At 43.1% G+C, this 17,566-nt stretch overlaps 2 protein-coding genes across 3 annotated transcripts in view; one reads left to right on the top strand and one right to left on the bottom strand.

The window, feature by feature from the left end:
* The window catches only part of ASB3 (ankyrin repeat and SOCS box containing 3), a 46,808-nt gene that overhangs the window by 27,157 nt on the left and 2,085 nt on the right, over positions 1-17,566 (bottom strand). The window lies entirely within an intron of this gene.
* On the top strand, positions 1,695-16,874 carry CHAC2 (ChaC glutathione specific gamma-glutamylcyclotransferase 2). 2 transcript variants are annotated; one of them, XM_081854996.1, is made up of 3 exons: positions 1,766-2,152; positions 9,974-10,009; positions 14,163-16,874. In XM_081854996.1, the coding sequence occupies exons 1-3, from the start codon at positions 1,925-1,927 to the stop codon at positions 14,550-14,552; spliced, it is 654 nt and encodes a 217-aa protein (XP_081711122.1). In that variant the 5' UTR covers positions 1,766-1,924; the 3' UTR covers positions 14,553-16,874. The 2 variants fall into 2 exon arrangements, with proteins under 2 accessions (XP_081711123.1, XP_081711122.1); XM_081854997.1 differs by lacking the exon at positions 9,974-10,009 and having other exon boundaries at positions 1,695-2,152.

Genomic DNA, 17,566 nt, shown 5'->3' on the forward strand with positions numbered 1-17,566 from the left:
TTCAGAAAGTGCAGCTGCTGCAGAATTCAGCAGCCAGGTTGCTCACCAGGGCAAGATAATCTGAGCACCTGAGACAATCTGACTACCTTTTAGTTTCAGGGCTCAATTCAAAGTGCTGGTTTGACCTATAAAAACTTACAGACCTCAAGGAACACCTCTCCCCTGATGAACTACCCAGACCCTGAAATTGTCATCTGAAACCCTCCCAGAGGATGGCAACACAAGAAAGGGCCTTTTCAGTGGTGGAATCCCCACTTGTGGACTGCTCACCACAAGGAGGTTATCTGGTATCATCTTTGTCTAGTTTTAGGTGCCAGGCAAAACCTTCCATTTTTATCCAAGTTTTTAGCCCTTATTTTGAAGGGTTTTAAAGTATTTGTGTTGTTCAACTCAGTGGACCTACTTACAGGTAAAACTAGGAGTCTTGTGGACCTCAAAGACTAATAAATCTATTATGGCATGAAGTTTTGAAATTTGAAAGATAGTATAGTCTCTTAAGGGTGCCACAAGTCTCATTTTATTGGTTTTGTTGTAAGAAACTAACAGGGCTACTACTCCGGAAATTCTTACTTATAGGTAGGCATGCACAATAACTGCACTGCCACCTCTACTGAGGGCCAAACAACACATTACATTAAGCATGCATAAAATGCCACTTTTATCTTGCAATTAAAGCAGCCAATCCGCAACTGTTGTCAGAGACCATTAACAATAAAATTGTAAATAGCAACCTCTCTCCCCCTTCTGAACATATTAACAACATGTGTGATATATATATACACATATATATATATACACATTTCAGTACTCTCCCCCATTTAGTTTGAGTCTATCCCGATATCCAGTCTTGTATCATCATTGTGAGCAGAAACTCAATGAAGTATGCTGTACATATATAGATAAAGGTGTCGTGGCCGACTGGAGTTGCGGCGCTCATCTCGCTTTATTGGCGGAGGGAGCCGGCGTACAGCTTCCGGGTCATGTGGCCAGCATGACTAAGCCGCTTCTGGCGAACCAGAGCAGCGTACAGAAACGCCATTTACCTTCCCGTCGGAGCGGTACCTATTTATCTACTTGCACTTTGACGTGCTTTCAAACTGGTAGGCTGGCAGGAGCAGGTCAAACCGCTGACCTTCTGATCGGCAAGTCCTAGGCTCTGTGGTTTAACCCACAGCGCCACCTGCGTCCCTGCTGTGCAGATAGATAGATAGATAGATAGATAGATAGATAGATATGAAATTAATAGATGCACCTTTGTATGTAATATGAATTGGCATGATGGAGCTATGTTAGAATACTGCAATTTAAATGTTCTGTTTCTTGGTTTGGTTGGCCCCCTAGAGCCCGTGGGTCCTCCTGCACAGCAGGCAAGGTATAGCCGCGGCTGGGAAGATTGGTAGCTGCCTTATGCCGAGACCAGTGGCCCATATAACTCAGCATGGCTCGCACTGACAGGCAGCGGCTCTTTCCCAGCCCTATTCGGACATGCATCCACCTGCGTGCAAAGCGGATGCCTTTCCACCAAGCTTGCAAGAGGAGGACAAGGGGAAAAGGAGGAGAGTTTTGCAATTTACCGTATGGGTCACCTCTCCTTAAAAGCAGCCGCTGCTGACCAGTTGCGTTTCTCATCAAAGGAAGGAAAGGGAGGGGGAAAGCAACGGCCTTATGAAGCCCAGCCCTCCCGCATCGCCTCCCACCCCCGGCACAGAAAAGGATGCTGGGAGCTGTAGTTCAGGCTGGCCAACCCCGCGTTGCCTTTGACCCGCAGGCTCAGCCGCCTCTAGGAGAGGCACGTGGCTCGATCGGGGAGCCGGCGCTGGAGCCGCGGAGGCTGGCGGCTCTCTTTGGGCTCGGTCGCTCGGCCGAGCAAGCTGCACTACAAGCCCCAGGGTGCCTTGCTGAGCGATCGCTGGCCGGGGAGAGCATGCAGAGCTCCGGCAGCCCCCAGCAGGGCCGCCCCCTGCCTCCCGATCGCCGGGAGAGCGAAGAAGGAGAGGAGAGCGGCGGCGCCAGAAGCATGTGGGTGTTTGGCTACGGCTCCCTCATCTGGAAGGTGGATTTCCCTTACGAGGACAAGATGGTCGGGTACATCACGGGCTACAGCAGGAGGTTCTGGCAAGGCAGCACGGATCACCGCGGAGTGCCGGGCAAGGTGAGCGGCGAGAGGTTGCGAGAGGATGGGGAAGAGGCAGGCAGGCAAGCAGGACTCGGGGGTACCTCGCGGTTCTCCTTCCGTGGGAAGGGCGCACTGGAGTTTGGCGGAGTTGCAGAGGATTGAATTGCGCCGCCGACAACCCATTGCAGAGGTGCTGGGCAGCTAGCCTCGCTGCCATTTGCCCGGTCACCGCAGGTACACAAGCGCCAAGACACAATAAGAGTGTCTCTCCGCCTTCCCCGCGCGCAGAGAAGTCCCCAGAAACCAGACGCGCTTTCACACTTACAGCCCAGCGCTTATTACCGCTCGGGTTTACTCTTGTCAACGCACAACCATATGGGTTTTGTAACCGTTCACTTTCCTGCAAACATTTTCCACGCAAACACACGCGCGCGCTTTTCTCTCTCCATGCCACGCAAAAGCCGGTTAGCAAATCAGTGCAACCACCTATGCAAGATGCTCGCATTTTCCTGATTATGCTGAAAGGGGTGGCACGGTTCATTTGCGAAGGCAGTACGAGAGGACAGTAGATGAACATTAGAGAGAACATTTGAGGATGCTGGCACAGTTCCCAAGACGGTTCTTCCTTGTGTACCTTTGCTTAATTGCTGTACATTGGGTCACCTCTTACATAAGCTATACACCGTCAGCCGGTTATGCTAGGCACCAAACAGGGCGGGTTACTATTAAACTTTCTTAAAAGACCAGGGTGGGTGTTGAGACAGACAGAGACACAGACAGACAGACAGACAGACAGACAGACACACACACACACACACACACACACACACTTTATAGTTAAGCAACTTTTGCAGGCCTTTGAATGAGAAGACTCTGGCACTGTTGAAGCCTCAGGTTCGTCCCCTATTTTGGGGAGCACAAAGGATAGGGGGCTTCCCATCTTCAGTCATGTGTCACTGCCTTATGTCAGCATCTACTGCACCTATTTTTTCTTGAATATTTGTCAGGGGAAAGTGGAGTTTTAATCTGGGTATATCTGCTAGGGTAAAAAAACAGAAGTCCTAGTTTGTTTTTAAAAGAACTTTATAGATTCATAGCCCAATCCTGTGCATGTTTTCTCAGAAGTCATGCTAAATCCAATGGGGTATTTCCTGAGATATTTCAGATAGAAGGGAGAGAGGTTATGTTGGGAAATATTTAGGTCAGCTTCCTTTTCTTAGGCATAAATAGGTACGGTTGATGTATGTGTTTAGAAGAATCGCAGAGAGCACTGTAGTTAGGGGAAAATGCTCTCCCTCATCAAAAACTCCCCACAACTGGAAACCTAGCACATTAGGGAAGGTTCTAGCCTAGTCTCATCCCTAAAATACTCATTCTTTCTGTGCAGAGATGTTTTGATTTGGAAAAGCAAGCTGCCATGCATGCTCCACCACTGGCTTCCCAAAGTGGCATGCTAACAGAAAAATACGATGCAATTCTTCTGAACGTGTAACTCGGTACTTACACCGAGAATCTTGGAAACAATAGCTATGTTGAATCCCATGTGGAATTGCAAGCTACTCCCTGGCTAAACTCTCCTCCCCCCTCAAATATTTTATTACAAGTTACATAAGCAGGTATATGGGTTTCCCTTCTTATGATGCTTGAGGCCCAACACAATGATTCTGTAGTTCTTGCCCCTAAAACTCCCCTTAAAGCACACCCTGTACTCTCATTTTCCCATTCTGTCAAGGCTAATGTTGCTGTTGTCAAAAATTCAGATGGGGGTGGGTGGTTCCCAAACAATTTTATATCTTTACATGGGGAGCTTGCTGTGATGAAGACAGAGATCTTCCGTCCTCTTTTATTTTGTATTACCTGTCCAAATAGCTAAACTTAGTTACTAACATACCAGATAATGTCGCTAATGCAGTTATCAGTACAGCTTCTCCTACAGTATTGTATTCCTTATTTTCCATTCAGTATGAATATAATCCTGCCTATAATGTTGAACCCACTGCAAATCAATTTCATGAATGTCTTCAACTTCAAGTATTGAGTGTTAAGAAGAAAATAATTTCTGTATACTCTATTCACACCATTCCCTACCTTTATAAGCTACTATCATGTATCTCTCTCCACCCCTATATTTTTTTTCTTAATCTCCTCACTCTTTTTAAGAGATCCTTTTCAGCATTTGCTTGGGATTTCACCATCCAAGAAAAATTGGTAGTGTACACAAACTTGTCTACTTTACTCTAGATCACTGTTCAGAGATCTCCTTCTCTCTAGCGAACATTGGCACAATAACAGTGTCTTCATTTTTAAAAAATAGTAAAGTGCATTTAGAATCATAGCCATACAGTGGTGCCTCGCAAGACGAAATTAATCCGTTCCGTGAGGCTCTTCGTATAGCGGTTTTTTCGTCTTGCGAAGCAAGCCCATTGACAGCTTAGCGGATTAGCGCTATTAGCAGTTTAGCGGCTTTTAGCGATCAGCTGTTAAATGGCTTATCAGCGGATCAGCTGATAAGCGGCTTAGCGGCTTAGGAAAAGGGGGGGAGGGGAAAAACCCCGCAAAAACTCGCAAAACATTTTCGTCTTGCGAAGCAAGCCCATAGGGAAATTCGTTTTGCGAAGCGCCTCCAAAACGGAAAACCCTTTCGTCTAGCAGGTTTTCCGTCTTGCGAGGCGTTCGTCTTGCGGGGCACTACTGTATTTGTAGCATTTTCTGCAGCTTCATGTCACAATTGATAAAATTAAGGCTGTTAGCTACTAGAAAAAATATCTAAGCAACTCACATCCATTCTAGCTAGTGTTTGTATGAGTTTCAGTATGCTGTTAGCAGTATAAAGAACATAAATATTTCATCCACCCATCAGACGTTTGTGCATCCCAAATTTCTGAGGAACTCTCGGAAACTGTCCCATTTCATGGAAAGTGCATGTTTAAAGATACCTCAATGGAAATAATAGATTTTAAAGTACTTTGAAACCCAATGTGCTTCTCACTATACAAGGGCTATAGAGCTTATATAATTCTAAATAGCATTTGTTGAGCTAAGGAAACAATGGGATCCAGAAACGTCCAGAAATCTAAGAGAATGGCATTGACAGGGCTGGGCTATGTTATTTACAGCTGCATATGCGGCAAATTATTCAGTCATCAGAAGTACTTAGCTGTCTGTCAACATACATGAAGCAACACTTAGAAATAATCGGCATTATTTTGTGAATGAGAATATGCCATATTGTTGTTTATTACAGCTTGTGCCTTTCAGAACCCCTTACTTTACATTTACCAAATTCACATCTCTAACCTGTAGTTCTTAAATAAGACTTCTGGGAATCATTTTAAGGTGCATCATAATATTTTGTGAAAACACAGCCATAAATCTACAGAAAAATGCTAAATTGATATAATGTATGTTGCATTTTTTCTTTTGTTCTGCATGAACAAGAAGTTTGCAACAAAGATTAAGATTGACAATCTGACTCAAACTGCAAGACAGACAACAGCTTGTTTTTTAAAAAGAAAAAACAGGTACAACATGCAACTCTATTGTACAAAACATTATTAATGACTACTCTGGGTAAAACTGTTTCTTTAAACAGCCAAGTGGATTAAACTGAGCCAAGTGTCGATTAGTATTTGATGTACAGAAAATATATATAAATGACTGTTCTTTAGAAGAGCAGGGAGACAGAAACTACATACAAATTATAGTGTACCTCTTTCTTATTTCCATTTTGTTGACAACAGCCTTAGGTCACATAGTGAGTTAACTGAGGTTAGACATCAGCTCAATATAACTATTTAAGGCCGATTCTGAGGTCTGGTTCAGATATAAGATCTGGTGCTAAATTCCTTTGCTAAATACCTGGGGGCGGTACCCAGTTCTCAGGAACATAGTGTACATGCAAATACCACCAGTGAATGAAGTTAGCATACTGAGATTACTTTAATGAACCTGTTCTCAAACAACATGTCTGCACAAAGCTTTAATATTACCTAGGAATCAGGGTGTCCCCAACTAAGGGGGGAAATGTTTCTGGTGATAAAGACAAAATTTTAAAGTACGTGGTTTACTCTTTTATAGACCATGCTCAGAACTGTGTGTAACCTATGCTAAAAAATTAAAATTCTGCACCCAGGCACTTTTAGTTTTGCTCCCAGAAAAAATCGCAGTTTTATTTTGTGTACAGTTCTGCAATGTCTATCATTTTAGATCGATCATTATGGTTCTTGATTGTCACAGACAAGGCATTGACATACACATGCACACACATTCTGTCTCGCTTGCAGGATTTCAGCAGGTATTGCTCAATCACTTCCAATCATATTTCCATCATAAAGACTAGAATTTTACTTTTTTAAAAATGCAGGAAGCTGGGTTCCGAGCCCTTTACATTCTGGAACTTTTCTAGATTTAGTAATATCCAACAGCAAGTCATTGACTGCTCAAAAATGCATTGTGCCTAGTAATTCTTAAAATCTGTTGCACTCCAATACTGCTTTAAACAAGCATGATACAACCTAAAAATGGGAGAATAAAAAATGATCTATGGCAATGCCAAAACTTTCAGGAAATGTTAGCACAAGACTTATTTTATTTTTGGACTTGGGTTGCTGTCCTATTTTGTTTCCATAAAAAAAAAAACCTTCTGAAATGGGTAATAAAAGAACAATGCTTTTTCATATCAAAAAGAGGAAAAAAGCTTCTTGCTTCCCCTTCCCAATATAAACACAGAAAAATAATCAGTTATACTAAACCAATTTCTCTACCACATACGAATTCCACAAAATCTGTATTTAAGAATGCAATGCACTTGCTTCCTAAAAGGTAATGCACTGAATAAAGCAGTAAAAAAAATAGTTCCACCGGGGGAGGGCAGGATGCAATATATCTATCACATCAAAGATCAAAGGTCCATCTAGTTCAGTATTCTGTTTTCTCCAGTGACCAATTCTATTTTGGCTAATTTTTTTCCTAATGGCAACAGAACTCCAACAGCTGCACAATAATCAGAATACCTCACATATAGTTCAAAAGATTCCTTAATGTGTTTCCTACATGTGAAACATAGGTGAGCATTGCAGTTAAAAAAATATTAACTCCAATTTGTTAACCTGCCGGTTGGGTTTAACACTGCTTAGTCCCGCTGAAGCCAGCAAAAATAAAAAGAAATAAATCAAAATAATTGACTTCTAAGCAGTTTGTAGATTTGGCTCTAGGCACATTGGTATTTCTTCATGCCCATTTTTGCATTCTAATAGGCACTTTCAGTTGCTGTGAAGTGGACTGAACGAGTATTAAAAGATAGGAGGTCTAGAGTAAGGCTGCTGCCCCGCTTTCCACCATTGCTCACTTACAGAGAAGGGACAGGTGAACAGGCAGAGGTACAGCAGGTCCAGGGGACTCCCCGGGTTAGCAGCAGACCCTAGTTATGTGCCCAACCGTGTTATCCCATGATGCTGCCCTTTCAAACACCGTAGGCCACATTTCCTTCAGGTGCATCTATGTCCTCCTGCTCACAACCATTATGTTCCAGCCAAGCTGCAATATGGGCTCTGCAGGAAACAGATGGTAATAGGTCAGCTTCAGCTAGCTGGCTGCTACCCACCTCAACTGTTCCCTTCTTTGCAACAAGGGTCAGGGCATGTATGCCAACATTTTAAGCTGTGGCAGCTAGCCTGCCGCTCTCCAGACACTGTTGTGCTACAACTCCCATCATCCCTGACAATGGGCCATGGTGGCTGGAGCTGATGGGAACTGGAATGCAACAACATCTGGAGGACCAGAGTTTAGTCACTTCTGGTGTAAGTAATATGCAGTTTGGCTTTAGGATTATCTTCTCCTCCTTTTCCTTTCTCTTGTATTCAAATGCACCACAGGGAGAAGGTAGGCCTGCTCATTCTAATCCAGAATAAGGACACAGCCCAGTTTGGATATAGCAGTGTTTCCCAACCGGTGTTTCCACAACACTAGTGTGCCGCGAGACGTTGCCTGGTGTGCCGTGGGAGGGAGGCGGGCGAGTCGGGCGGCGAGAGGCGGGGCGGCGGCGGCGAGCACACGCGGGGCGGCGAGCTCCCTCCCTCACACATCCCATCGCCACTCGCTTCGGTCGGCCGCCCCGTGCTCCGCGCTGGTGTTGGCCAGCCTTGCGCACCCGGGGGATCTCCCCCCCACCCCCGTGAGCGCAAGGCTTGCGGGTGGAAGCCGGCAGCCCTTCGGAGGCCGCCCCGTGCTCCGCGCTGGTGTTGGCCAGCCTTGCGCACCCGGGGATTTTCCCCCGAGAGCGCAAGGCTTGCGGGCGGCAGCTGGCAGCGCGGAGCACGGGGTGCCCTTCGGAGGACGCCCCGTGCTCCGTGCTGGTGTTGGCCAGCCTTGCGCACCCGGGGGATCTCCCCCCGAGAGCGCAAGGCTTGCGGGCAGCAGCTGGCAGCGCGGAGCACGGGGCGCCCTTTGGAGGACGCCCCGTGCTCGGCGCTGGTGTTGGCCAGCCTTGCGCACCCGGGGGATCTCCCCCCGAGAGTGCAAGGCTTGCGGGCGGAAGCCGGGAGCACGGGGCGCCCTTCGGAGGCCGCCCCGTGCTCCGCGCTGGTGTTGGCCAGCCTTGCGCACCTGGGCGATCTCCCCCCGGGAGCGCAAGGCTTGCGGGCGGCAGCTGGCAGCGCGGAGCACGGGGCGCCCTTCGGAGGACGCCCCGTGCTCCGCGCTCGTGTTGGCAAGCCTTGCGCACCCGGGGGGGCGCGTGGGGCGCCCTGAAACAGAGGGTTCCCCATGCTGCGGACTGTAGCCTGCCGCCCGACGCGCGGGGCGCCCTGAAGCAGAGCACCCCTCGCGCCAGGCAGACATGGGCCAGCCCCACAAGCTCGGGGGACAGCGGGGAGGCGCAGCACCGCCATCCCACTGTTCCCCGACCTGGTTTTTTTGGGGGGGGGAATAAAGGAAATTTTTTTTCCTTTATTTCCCCCCCCCCAAAAAAAGTAGGTGCGTCCTATGGGACGGAGCGTCCTATGGGACGAAAAATATGGTACTTACTATTTCATAATAAAGTAATTATAAAATACTTTCTTTGTGTTTATTTGATGCCTATTAAAGAGAGTTACTTTATATATAGTCAATATAGGCACAGAGTTAATTTTTTAAACATTTTCTAATGGTGGTGTGCCTCGAGATTTTTTTCATGAAACAAGTGTGCCTTTGCCCAAAAAAGGTTGGGAAACACTGGGATATAGTTACCCATATTGTATGTGTCACATTTTAGCTGTCCCTTCTTCCAATGTTCTCAATGTGGTTTACATATTTCCCACCCCCTTATATCCTCATAACAAGTATGTGTGATAGGTTAAACACGAGAGTAAGTGAACTAGTCCAAGACCACTTTTGACTCAGGATTGAACCCAGTTCTCCCCAGCCCTAATCAGACACTGTAACAACCAAACCATACTAGCTCTGTTATCCTTGGTTAGAACGGTAAAAAGTAAGTCCAATCCATAGTTGGGATGAGGAGGGAGCATGCAATCCTGTAGTCCATTCCAGGTTTTTACTCCCCAATTAACTTTTGAGTTGCACCGCATCTGCACTAGCTTCAAGACACAACTTTTTGGTCAGTGTTATGTAAATCATTAGAGAAACCGGTAGTAAGTGTTCAGCCTTTAACTGGGCCATGCAGTTGTCAGGCTCATAGTGTGTCTGCCCTAAGCACAGATTTTATACAGTACCACGCAACATCAGAAATAAAGGTCACACTCTTCCAAATGGATTGTATTGGTTTGATAGTCTTGTGGTCCTCTTTTTAAATATATTTATTTCCATTTTTGCTACTGATTTAATAATAAAAACTTTTTACTGTGATATTTCTTTTAATTTTAGCCTGGAAGAGTTGTGACACTTATTGAAGATCCTGAGGTATAGTAGATTCTGTTTTTATATACCATTTAGTATATACATTCTTCCGGAAAAACTCAGAAGTATATTTTGATAATACTGTACAGCTGTATTTCTTTAATTTTGAAATACAGAAAAAGTAACATGGGCTGCAATCCTATGCACTTACCTGGGAGCAAGCCCTACAGGACACAGTGGGACTTAGTTTCAAGTAAACATGCATATAATTTTATAGTTAATAAAGCTTACAATTTTTATCCAGAGAAACTCAGGAACTATTTATTTAAGCCCAACCCATTTCTTCAGATATATGTTCCTTCCCAACAGTACGCAAGACTGTTTAACCAGGGGTAGTCAACCTTTTGGAGCCCATGGGCATATTTGGAAAAATTGTAATGGGCAGCATACACAGGCATGCAACATTCTTCGCCTGCCTCTGCCTTCTCCACCATCAGTTAGGCTCGAAATAAAGTGTAATTTGCTTGGGAAATGCAGCTGGAGAGGGCTAACCCTCCCTCCCCAGCTACAATCTCCATAAAGATCATCCTGTCTTGAGTTGTAATTATGCTTCAAGTAAGTTTTCCACTGGCTACAGAAGATTTCTTTGACGCCTAATTGCAATGCAGAGCAGGATGATGAGGGGGCCTGGGAAGGCCTTGGCGAGCTGTGTGGCAACCACACAGTTTAACTCATTTCCCGGAGGAAGCTAGTTCATCTGTCCCTGAAGAGGAGTCTCTTGATTCACACAGGTTGGCCTCTAATAAATCAATTCCTGTGCACTTTTGAAGACTCCTGTTTTCTGTACTGGAGCTTCCATGTAGGCCACACAGGAGGGGACTTCCTCTCCTCTGAAGGCAGCATGGCAACATAGGCTACTAGCCTCTTAGGAGGCTAACCAAAAAAAAAATGCAGGCTAGTGACTTTTGTGGCTGCAGTAAACCTAACAGTTTGACACTGCACCAAAAGAAATTAAGACCTTCCCTTCTCTCAGTGATTTGTGTAGCCACAAGATACTATATTGCAGCCAATTACCCTCTTTCATCATGGTTGGGACATTATCTCAGCAAGCTGCTGTTAAATTTGTGATTGCCCTCGGAGGGAGGGAGGGAGGGGTGTTTAACATCTTCCATGCTCACTGATGAACTTCAAAAAATGCTTCCTTGACCCAAACCTGGCCACGGCTATACAGAAAGGGAAAGAAGGCTTTGGCCTCATCCATCAGCCAAATGAACAAAAGCCACAAACAGCTGTTTGACACCAGCAAGGGAAAGACAGCCTGGCCCACACTAGACACCATTGCCCATATATAGCGTAACTGTCCTGGCTTGGAAGAAGCGATCTCCTCTTCTACAAATAATAAAAATGTGGGAAATGAACAAGAATAAAAATGGCCAGTTCACCCTTTATTTTTCTTGTAATGTGTAGCTCTACCTGTAGATTTCAGAGGGGACTGGGTAGAAGATATGGCAAGATACACTCGCAATATTCAGAGACCACTTTTTTCTCTTGCCTAACCTGCTGGTTATCCAAGGCAGATTCAACACCCCTTCTAAAATGAAAGATACACTTTTGATCCATAATTCCAACACACACTTTAGTAGTTAGGTATACTCTTCATTTTAAACTCTTTTCCCATCCCTAGCATAGCTATCAACTTTTATGCAAGAACTTTGATATCCATACCTCCTGTGAATTTGCATGGTGCTTTAAAGGTATTTTTCAATCATTGCCAATGGCAGAATGCTTTTATTTTTATTACATCTGTTAAAATCTGCTTGGAATACAATGTGAAGAGATGAACAGAAAGGTTCCTTCCCTGTGACTTGCTGAATTAGGTGCAGTGTAGTAGCTATGACTGTAATTCTCTGCACCATGATAAGCCCTGATGAACACTGTACTACTTATTCCAAGAAAACATGCCTAAGATAGGACAAAAAACAAGGGCCATGAAGTTTCTATTTCAAATTAGTGGTGAGCTTAAATCCCTCTTTCAGTCTATTTTCTGCCCATGTTTCCGCTTGCAATATGAAGGTGAAGGGGTGAGCCATTTTACCAGACTATTGCAATGGTTACTGAGATAATGGCTGCATTCACATGTCATACTAAGCCATGGTTTGGACACTGTATGAACCACAGCAAGCTGTGGGTTTGCATGCTTCCATCCTGTGCAGCTAACAGCAAGAATTGGGAAGTTCTTGCTTCCAATTAACTACAACTCCCTGTGTGATTTAAACCGAGAAATGTGGCTGTTGCTAGTCATGGTTAATTTAAACAAACCAGCTTCAGAAACCAGATTCAGAAGTTAGTTTGTTTGTTTGAAATTAATCATAGCTTAGCTTTGTAAAATAACATGCCTTTATTATCTTAATCAAGTAGGTCTCACCACAACACTCACAGTTTGTATCAACCAGTTTGCCATACAACCATGGTTAATAATAATAATAATAATAATTTATTATTTATACTCCACCCATCTGGCTGGGTTTCCCCAGCCACTCTTAAGGTTAAGGCAAAGTAAAAGCTTTACTCATCCTCCTGGCCACCAGGTAGGAACACATAAGCCTGGTGTTTGCTGCCACTTGTGCATGCCATGTTAAATCATGGTTTAGTATGTCAAAGGTGTAAAATTCAAAACAGCAGTATTATTATTCTTAATATTTCAGCATATTCATCAATAATAATCATCCTTTTATAATGTGGATGGTGTTGCATAACCAGCCATTGTTGCTCTCCCCTGGACTTTACCCACTTTCACTGCAGGCAGTGACACCATTCATTTCTAAATGTTAAGAGCAGATTTGAGTGCAACACAGCTTAGAAACTGAAACATGGAACTTTCCATTTGATCGGAAAAAAACTGCTTGAATCTCAGAAAGTTTCCCTGTAATGCTAACACTGAATTGAGATCAATGTAATAGCTGCTATAGACTTAAACCATTTTTTGTAGTTGACAAGGCCAGCAAAATACAGCATAGTGTCAGCCATTGTGAATTTTCTGTACCTTTCTGGTATGTTTTTTCACACTGCTGTGCAGTTGGGACCCCATTATGCTAACAGACAGATTCCTCTATAAGCAAAGAATAGTTCAGCTTGTGTGTGTTTTCTCCCTCTACTGTATTTGTCCTGGTAAAACAAACTAATTCAGATCAATGCAGATAACAACTTTTATATCTATAGTCTGTAAACAATCTTCAATTATTAGTGTACCACTAAAAGTGCAGTAAAAATAAGAATAAAACTTCTAACTAGCAAGTTTCTTATTTCATTTTAAATATCACTACACTAGCACAATCATGCCTGTTTCAACAGTACAGTACTTACAGGGTTACATGTTAGCTTAAACAGGGTGAAAAAGCAAGACAAGTCTGGGAAAAAACAAGAAAGGGGGATTTCCTAATATTTAACAGAGTTACTAACCACACACCAGATAAACATAACATTGACTAAGTCACTTTTAAACACAGGTCTCTTTTAGGCCAGGACTAGATAGTACATGGCAATAACTCAGTGTGGTGTACAGTGGTGGATTATGGCTGCAGAGACCAGGTGCAACTTCCCTCCCAGCCATGAAACTCACTGGGGGACCTTGACCCAGTTGCTGTCTCTCAGCCTAATCTACCGCACAGGGTTGTTGTTAGGATAGAATGCAGAGGGAGAGAGCTATGCACACCACCTTAAACTCTTTGGAGGAAAGGTGTAATATAAACATAATAATAAATCTTTGCCAGGTAATACCTTCCTTCTGGTAGCTTTCCCCCCCAAGCCAGACTTGATATAAGCCTGTGTGGGAGGAAAAACAGGATGAAGAGAGGGGTGTAGGCTCTCCATTTTCCCCTACAAACATGTCACCAGGATTACCCAGGAAATACGGATTTTGGAACATGTAGTTGTAACTTTTACACACAGATTTCCTGGACATTTCATGAAGGAGACATTGCATGTATGCACTCTGGATATAAACTCATCTGAAAAACTTTCAAGCAGGGATGTGACCCTCCAGATATTGTTGTTGCACTCTAACTCCCATCAGCCCCAAGAAGGATGCCAGGGGACAATGGGAGTTGTAGTCAAACAACATGCAGAGGGCCAGATTCCCCATCCCTGATTTAAATTGCTTCCTTTTGCACCATTAAAGTGAAGTATGTTTTACCTTCCTGGTTGTGTTCTTCAACAGGGCTGTGTATGGGGTGTTGCATACAAACTGCCACCAGGACAAGAAGGCGAAGTAAAAGCATATCTTGATTTCCGAGAGAAAGGTGGCTACAGGACTACAACTGTCATTTTCTATCCGAAAGATCCCTCAGTGGAGCCCTTTGATGTGCTGTTATATATCGGAACCTGCGAAAACCCTAACTACCTTGGACCAGCACCTCTAGAAGAAATTGCCAAACAGATTTTTAATGCAGTTGGTCCCAGTGGAAGAAACACAGAATACCTGTTTGAACTCTGCAACTCCCTCAGGGATCTTGTGCCAGAAGATGTAGATGAACATCTTTTTACTTTAGAGAAACTAGTAAAGAAACTCTTAGAACAGGAAGAAAGCAAAAACGTCAATTCCATATAATAATCACCTTGTGGTTTCAAACAGTCTCTTCATCATCAGGAGAACGGTTTCACTGATGACAGTAGTATGATTTCAAGATGCTCCATGTGGACTTTGAATATATTAATTTTCATGTTTCATTCAGGGCGCTACTGTCATTGATCAGTAGAAAAATATGTTTAAAGCTATGTCTTCAGGAGTTTAAGGGAGGAGGAGCTTTGAATTTTGGTAAAATTTTAAAGAATGCATTTCTCTCAGTTTCTCAGATATGAAGAAATAATTTATGCCCAATTTAAGTTTGAGGGAAATTTTTATTGATTTCAAGTTATTTAGATTTTTCTTCCTTTTAAAAAAATATAGTTTGGGACTAGATCCTGCATTCAGACAGACTATGGATGCAACCTATACATATGCGCTCAGGAGCAAGTCTCCTTAAACCAGGCATGGCCAAACTTGGCCCTCCAGATGTTTTTGGGACTACAACTCCCATCATCCCTAGCTAACAGGAGCAGTGGTCAAGGATGATGGGAATTGTAGTCCGAAAACATTTGGAGGGCCAAGTTTGGCCATGCCTGCTTTAAACAAAGTTAGACCTGCTTTTGGGGGTAAACTTACATAGGATTGAGCTGTATGTGTTACATTAGACCTCAACTACACTTATTTAAGAGCACTCCCAGTGGGACCAGTCTAGTGGTTTGTGGATTATAGCACTGACATGAAAATCCTATGTACACTTACTTGGGAATAAGTCCCATGGAAGTTCAACTGATTTCAAAGTAAACTTCATAGGATTGGACTGGAAGCAGCAGTTATTCCTATGCAATGACTAGGATATTCTAAAAACAACTTACTACAGGATATTTTTCATTTCGTTCATGAGTTAGCAGTTAGTTTATATATAAACTACCTGCCGTTTGATAAAATGAGCAAATATTTGCATGTGAAGGAAACTGCACTTTCCTTTTAGGATGTAGGAAGCCCTATGGAAGCAATGTGTAACTCCAAACATATTGGTGCCTTATATTTTCAACACAATACCTTTTTAAAAACAAGTTAGGGATATGACTTGAATTTACAATAGCAAGAATGTTCAGAAACTCCCATACTTAATCACTAGGCATAGTATTTTCACAACTATCCTATGGCTAAGTGCACACACAATAGTGTGCAAGAACCCCCCACACACCCGGTCTATCTTGGGTCCTGTCACTTGTCAGCTTAATCACAGATTTGTATTACATATTTATCAACACTAAATCATCATTAACACTAACTATACCTTCTCCAAACCAGGATTTGCAGTCCCCAATTAATATGGGAACCTTAGGCAACTATTGGTGCAGATTTAATGCTGAACTATGGTAAAAAGCAAACAGGTGGAAGAAGTGCAGAAGCTCACAGCTCACTCCCAATCCATTATCCATAGGTAAGAGATCAGCAGTGTTATGTCTGCACTAGACCAAAGACTTCAAAGGGAACACTGCAGAATAAACTCTTTGAAGATTGCAGGTTACTAGTAAACCAACTTTCAGCAGCACTTACTCTCAAGTCAGTGGCAAGGATTTAAAGATCTGTTCTTTGCAGCCTGTGGTGCTTTGTACTTACATTTCTTAATGAGCACCCCACCCACCCCTATGGTGCATGACAAAACACTTCTGAAACTGGGTGAAGTTTCAAAAGTATTTTTAACATGTCACGGGGGATTGGTTTCAGAGCCAAAGTCAAAATTCCCACTGGGTAAGCACAGGTAGACTGTTGGGGTAGCCTAAAGTACCTCTTTGCATACAGATTATTACGTTTGGGATTGAGATCCAACTTGCATAGCAGGTTAATCTCAGCCATCATTTAGGCACTTCTGAAACTTCTACTCCATTTGCCATCCTTTGTCTGCACAACTTCCACCCAAATGGATGGGCGCTGTGTTAACTTTTCTAAGGGATAAATGATGGCCTCATTATTGCAATAGATTCGCAAAGGAGTTTCCGTCCCAACTGTGAATTTCCTTGCTTCTCATAGTTTAAGTTATTTTCTTTAAGCCTTCAACAGAAGCATATTTTTGTATTTTAAAATATATATAGATATATATATATATATATAAAGGTTCTCTTCCAAGTGTCAAGTGCTATTCCATCTTCTCATAGCAAAATGTGGTTCTGTATTTCTTTCCACTGTTCATACTGACGCCTGTATGACTTTGCATCAGTAACAGAACAATTATTTATGTTTTGTGTCCATAAACCATCTCTCTTCCTTTTTATTAGTTGCTTGTAAAATGTTCCATTGCATTCCTTTGTGTGTGAGAGAGAAAGAATGTAACACCTGTTCAATAGACTGAGAAAAATATTTTTGTTGGGGAGTTGTTCTTAATGAGAACTATCTTACTACAGACCATAAATGGCTTCTTCAAATTACATGAAAAAAATTGCTTACAGATTATGTAAGGATGATGGTAGATAACCACTCCAGTCATTATAAAAGCGTTTACACAAGAAGGTATTATAGGTTAGTCTTTACCCACTAAGGCTACAATCTCTTCCACTTAAATCAATGGGATTTTACCACTGATTTCAATAAGATGAGGACTTTATCCTAATACAGTGTCTTTGACCGTGGTCCAGCAAACAATTAAACCAGCAGTATATATCCTAAGAAGCTTCTAAAGTAGCAAACACCATACTTTTTTTTTCCTAGCGGAAGGAGTTTTAAAAGCAGTTTGTCATATGGTGAGGGGGTCTCCTGCTCAAAAGGGGTGGGATAAAAAAATTCATTAGGTGCACTGATTATAGGTGTTTGGATCTGCTCCAAAGAGTGTTTTCATGAATCAGATACAGAAGAAATGACTCAATGAGTTAAAGCTGCAATTCTATAAATACATATCAAAGTGTCCAGAAGTATCCTTCATCAGAAGGATATTGCTAATTTATTGGCATAACTTAGGCCTAGTTCACGCATGCATATTAATCCTCAGGACGACATGAGCTTCCATGCTTGTGTGAATGAGCCATCACAGACCTTGACATCAGAGACATAACTTT

The sequence above is a fragment of the Podarcis erhardii genome (assembly GCF_964252035.2).
Source record: "Podarcis erhardii genome assembly, chromosome: 3".
In the NCBI taxonomy this organism is placed as follows: domain Eukaryota; kingdom Metazoa; phylum Chordata; class Lepidosauria; order Squamata; family Lacertidae; genus Podarcis; species Podarcis erhardii.